Raw genomic sequence first — 4,962 nt, 5'->3', positions numbered from 1 at the left:
TTCTCCCTCTCCCACCTTGCCTGCTTGGGTTCCCTCTCTCACTGTCTCTTTCTCTCTCTCTGTCAAATAAATATATAAAATCTTTAAAATTTTTTTAAATAATAAAATTTCTTGTGTGCTTTGAAAAAAACACACAAATATTTTATGAGATAATTGGGTTCTCCCTCCTAGTCATTGAAGACTAAGGTAATTATAACTGCAAAAAAAAATGACTACTACTCAAAACATAGCAACATTGTCCACAGAATTTTGTCATTTTAATGAAAGGAGAATAGATACTAGTATGAGATCTAAACATTTCTCTTTAATATTTTTCTCAGTGAATCTATGACTTTCTTATTTCTCAGGCTGTATATAATTGGATTTAAGAAAGGAATTATGACAGTGTAGAATACAGAACCCATCATATCTTGATCATCTGCCTCTGCAGACCCGGGGCGCACATACATGAAGAGAAGGGGGCCATAGTACAGAGAGACAGATAAGAGGTGGGCTCCACAGGTGGAGAAGGCTTTTCTTATACCTTGTAGAGAATTCTTTTTCAAGATCGTAAAGAGAACAAGTGTGTAAGACACAAGGACTGTGAAAATGGTAAATACTTGTATTGACCCAGAGAAAATAAATAGCATCAGATAATTAATAGAAGGATCAGTACAAGAAATCTTAAGTAAGGGCATAATGTCACAGTAAAAGTGATGTACTATGTTGGAATTGCAGAAGGTTAATCTAAATAAAAAAGAAGCATGAATTATGGCATGAAGAAGGCCACCTAAAAATGACAAAAGTATCAGCTGGATGCACAGCATATTGGACATAATCACTGGATAAAGTAACGGTTTGCATATGGCCACATACCGATCATATGCCATCGTTGCCAGAAGAAAACATTCTGTGGTTGCACTGATTGCAAAGGAAAAGAATTGTATCATGCATTCAGAGAGAGAGATCCTCTTGCTCTCAGAAAAGAAGTTGACTAGCATCTTGGGGGATACTGTGGATGATAACCAAGCATCCACAAATGCCAGATTCCCAAGAAATAAGTACATGGGGATGTGAAGGTGAGGGTCATTGCAGATGAGAGCAATCAGACCAAGGTTCCCCACAATGGTGATGAGGTATATAACCAAGAACACCAGGAACAAGGGAATCTGCCACTCTGGTTGATATGTGAGTCCTGTGAGAACAAACTCTTCCAGCTCTGTTGCATTTTTAGTTTCCATATTCTTACCAGATGGTCTCTGAAATTAAATGTGGTAAACGTAAAAAGAATATTCATTAATGATTTATAAAAGACTGTTCGGTGAAGGTAATTGAAATAAAACCATACACTAGCCTGAAGGCACTTCAATTTTATTTCCTTTAATATGGCAACTATTTGGGGGAACTGTTATGTTGCAAAAATATAACTACTTAAGTTCCAACTATGTGCAAAATAAACATATTTAGAAGTTAAGAAAAACATTCTGAACATGAGCATATCCGTGAAGTAACTATTGAATGAGGTAGCCAGGTTCTGTGTATAGGACGTTAATGCAGCATGAAAAGTAAAAACGTTAGAAAGGCCTGGATCATCAAGTGATCAGTTCCCTGTGAAACATCTTCAGTTGTGTCCTTCAAACAATAGGCTGGGACCGAAAACTTTTATGAAAGGGAGTGTCATCCTCAGATGTTTATTAAATTAAATATTTGGTTGTAGAAAATAGGCTGAAGGGAGGGGAAACTAGAGTGAAAAAACACTAAACAGGAAGCCATTATTATTGTCCAGCAATTCCCAAACCAAATTATACAAGGAAATTGGCTAGGACAGTTTTTGTACAAAATATAGGTTTTGGGATATTACTATACAAATTGATTCAGATCTCATGAATAGGTTGGAATAATATGCACTTTATAAATGCTCCTTGGTTGATTGAACAGGATGTGAAGTTCTTGGTCTGTGTGCAATAAGATACTGGGAGTAAAGAGAGGACAAAGAGGCAGCTCAAAGTAAATCAGAATGTGCAGTCACTAGGACTCAGTGACATATTAGATGTGAAGGGAGTTGGTCGGTGTAGGAAAAAGAAGACACTTGGTGCTTGGGTAGATGGTCATCAAACACTGAGATTGAGGACTCGGGTGTGCTGGCCAGTTTTTTCAAGGAGCATTCTGGAAACATCCAGGTGAAATGCACTCAGCAGAATAGTTCTATAGGAGCTTAATAGAAATGATGACTTGGGAGTCATTGGGGTGACTAAAGGCACAGTTTTGTATGACCCATCCATTGAAGTGTATAACGTAAAAAAGAAGGAGGAAAAAGAAACTTGTGCAAGTTAAAGGGATTACAAAATGGATATACATCATGTATGCATTGGCTAACATTTGATCCTCTATTCTACCATATGGCTCTTGGTGGCAAACAGAAGCTGTCATTAAGTCCAGAAGCCAAAAGTTCTATAAACTGACTTTTCCATCATAGAGGACTTGCTGTAGGTTTGCCAGTAAAAGTCACCTATGCTGGATTTGGTAAATGGAGAGAAGGGGACAAACGGCCAGGGGGGAAAAGGAGAATTTGGGTTGCAAAGTCAACCAAGCAAACAATATCATGACCCTAGAAAATGGTAGAGGCATATCAAAGGAAGCTGTTGCGTCTGCATCTAGTAGCAAGGACAGCAGCTCTTAGTGAGCTAGATAGACTAGGACAGATTTTGGCTGTTTGACAGGCTTTCTTGCATTGTGTTCCTGCCCATTTGTCCAGCGGGTTTCTCCAGTCCCCTAACGTTTTGACGTTAAAGCCAGTTTCCTTTCAATTAACCCATTTCCTTTGGCAACCAAGAGCTCTGGCTTACACAAAGTGAGAAACGGAAAAAAACGCAAAAGAACACTGAGCAGAGTGGCCAGAGATGCATGAAGGAATTGGAAAGCTGAGTGTTGTGGAATTAAAGGGAGAAAAAAACCTCAACAAGGACAAAGTGAAGTACAGTGCCAAAAGTGAAGTAAGTGCTCTAGTGGAATAGGAGAGATCAATCATCATTAAGTGTGGGAATTAATAGATTCCTGGTGGCTTTTGTGAGAGCAATGTCTATTCTCTGATAGAGTTGAGGTCCGAGAGCAATGAGAGGAGAATAGGAAACATGGGGCACAACAGTGAGGAGAATGAAATAGGGTGTGCTGAGGAATGTGGGGTGGAGTTGGCAATCAGCTGCTGTCCACTGAGTATCCATGGTGTTTTCGTAGGTGGATAGGGATAGGAAAGGCCAAGGCATGAAGAGAGAGAAAGAGGAAGTATCAGAGAAAGGGTGAGGATGAAACTGGGGGAAAAGCTCAGACACTGGAGGTAAATATTTGTCTTAACTGTGGTTTTCATTAAAACTTGTCAGTACTGGGTATGATTTCTTTTTCTTTCATTCCAAATTCCAACTTTATTTCTCTATGGAAAATGTGTATGAAATAGAGATTTTCATTTTACTATTAGGCTAGAAACTTTGTATTGGTCACATATATACCAACATTGCTGAAAGCACGTTCCACATTTAAAAGTCACTTTATTTTGCTGTTACAGTAATTAGAACTGAGTTTCTCTAACTACTCTCATTTGATTTGAGAGGCCTGTCCTCTCCACTAGGTTTTAGCAGAATAAAACTGAGCTAAAGCCTGGAACCTACTCCTAGCAATATAAATGACCTATGCCAATAATTGCAATTGGTAAATGTATACTTATTTGGCATTGGTTTCCTTCCATGCAATCCCGAACTACAAGATAATTTAAAATTCCCAAGTGCAATCTGTGGGCCTTTATTAAGTCGGAAAGTAGAAAGGACACTGGAGGGACATTTTCTGCATTTTCATATATGTATATGAAATTATTGTCAAAAGTGGGTGAAAGGATAAAAGGATACCCAGGTGAATAGCTAAGTGATTTAACTTAAAAGGTCAGTCAGAGAATGTGGTTAATTAAATGGAATAAACATTTTGAACAGAATCGTCAGAGAGATTTCTTACATAGGAAACATTATGACCTAAATCCTTAAACCCATTTTTAAGCTGTCTGAACTTCTAGGAACCAAACTCATCCTAGGGAGTCATTGTCATTTTGCTAGCCAGATAATTAACTATGATTAAAGAGTGCAATTTTGTCTTAGAGCTATTTTGCTTACCCAGATTTACTCACAATAGTAAAATACTATTAGGTTATTCACTATTTGTTTTCTTTTCTTTTTTGTTTCAACTTTTTATACAAATTCTAGGTAGTTAACATATACTATAATACTGATTGTTTTCCATTTTCAACCTGCTATTTGGTCATCTTATAAACCAAATCAAAATTTTTTCTAAATATAACAGTACTTTTAACTTTCTGTAAAGAACAGTAAGTATTACATAAATCAGTCTCTTACCAATATTTGTTAAGACATTGTGGAGATCTTTTCAGGGTTAGGCTGTCTCAAGCAGAAAAGAAAAATAAGAGTTGCACCGGAATGACAGTAGCACTGCCGCAATTCTTTGCACGCCGATTCATTCTGGGGACCTCATTTACTAAAAAATCAGCAAAATGCCGTTTATTATAAATCTGCTTTGAACTCAAGAGTCAACTAATTCTACAACTGTGTTCTTTTTCCAGAAGAGGAAGGCATGAAGAAGAATTCCCCTAATTGCACCCAAGGGTTCCCTTTAGGACAAAACTAAGCTGTTCTTCTGGGCATTGCAGATTAGAATCTGTATGAGAAGTCCAGGTGTCCCAATAGGCTTTACAGACTGAGAACATCACGTCACACATACAGTTCTAGTTGCAACAGTTGAAATTGCACACTGTGCTGCTGCTTTCCACCACCAAGGACACTTCTGGCATGTTTAGGCAAATCAGTTTATCTATAAATTGGTGTTGCTCTGAGGGCTTTGATTAATATGTTCTTGTCTGAGCTAATCATACATGATTTTATCGAGGCCGGAGAACGAGGTTCCCTTCAGGAGCCAACCCCAAGGAAA

General features: G+C 37.9%; 1 protein-coding gene across 1 annotated transcript; it reads right to left on the bottom strand.

Moving 5' to 3' along the window:
• Positions 1 to 290: 290 nt before the first annotated feature.
• On the bottom strand, positions 291 to 1,229 carry LOC308337399 (olfactory receptor 5H2-like; the record flags this gene model as incomplete). Its single annotated transcript, XM_080795522.1, has 1 exon — positions 291 to 1,229. The coding sequence occupies exon 1, from the start codon at positions 1,218 to 1,220 to the stop codon at positions 291 to 293; it is 930 nt and encodes a 309-aa protein (XP_080651648.1). The 5' UTR covers positions 1,221 to 1,229.
• Positions 1,230 to 4,962: the final 3,733 nt, after the last annotated feature.

Source organism: Martes martes (assembly GCF_963455335.1).
Source record: "Martes martes genome assembly, chromosome: 1".
NCBI classification, from domain to species: Eukaryota; Metazoa; Chordata; class Mammalia; order Carnivora; family Mustelidae; genus Martes; species Martes martes.
The sequence above is the reverse complement of the archived record's forward strand: the minus strand, read 5'-3'. Positions and strand labels throughout refer to the sequence as shown.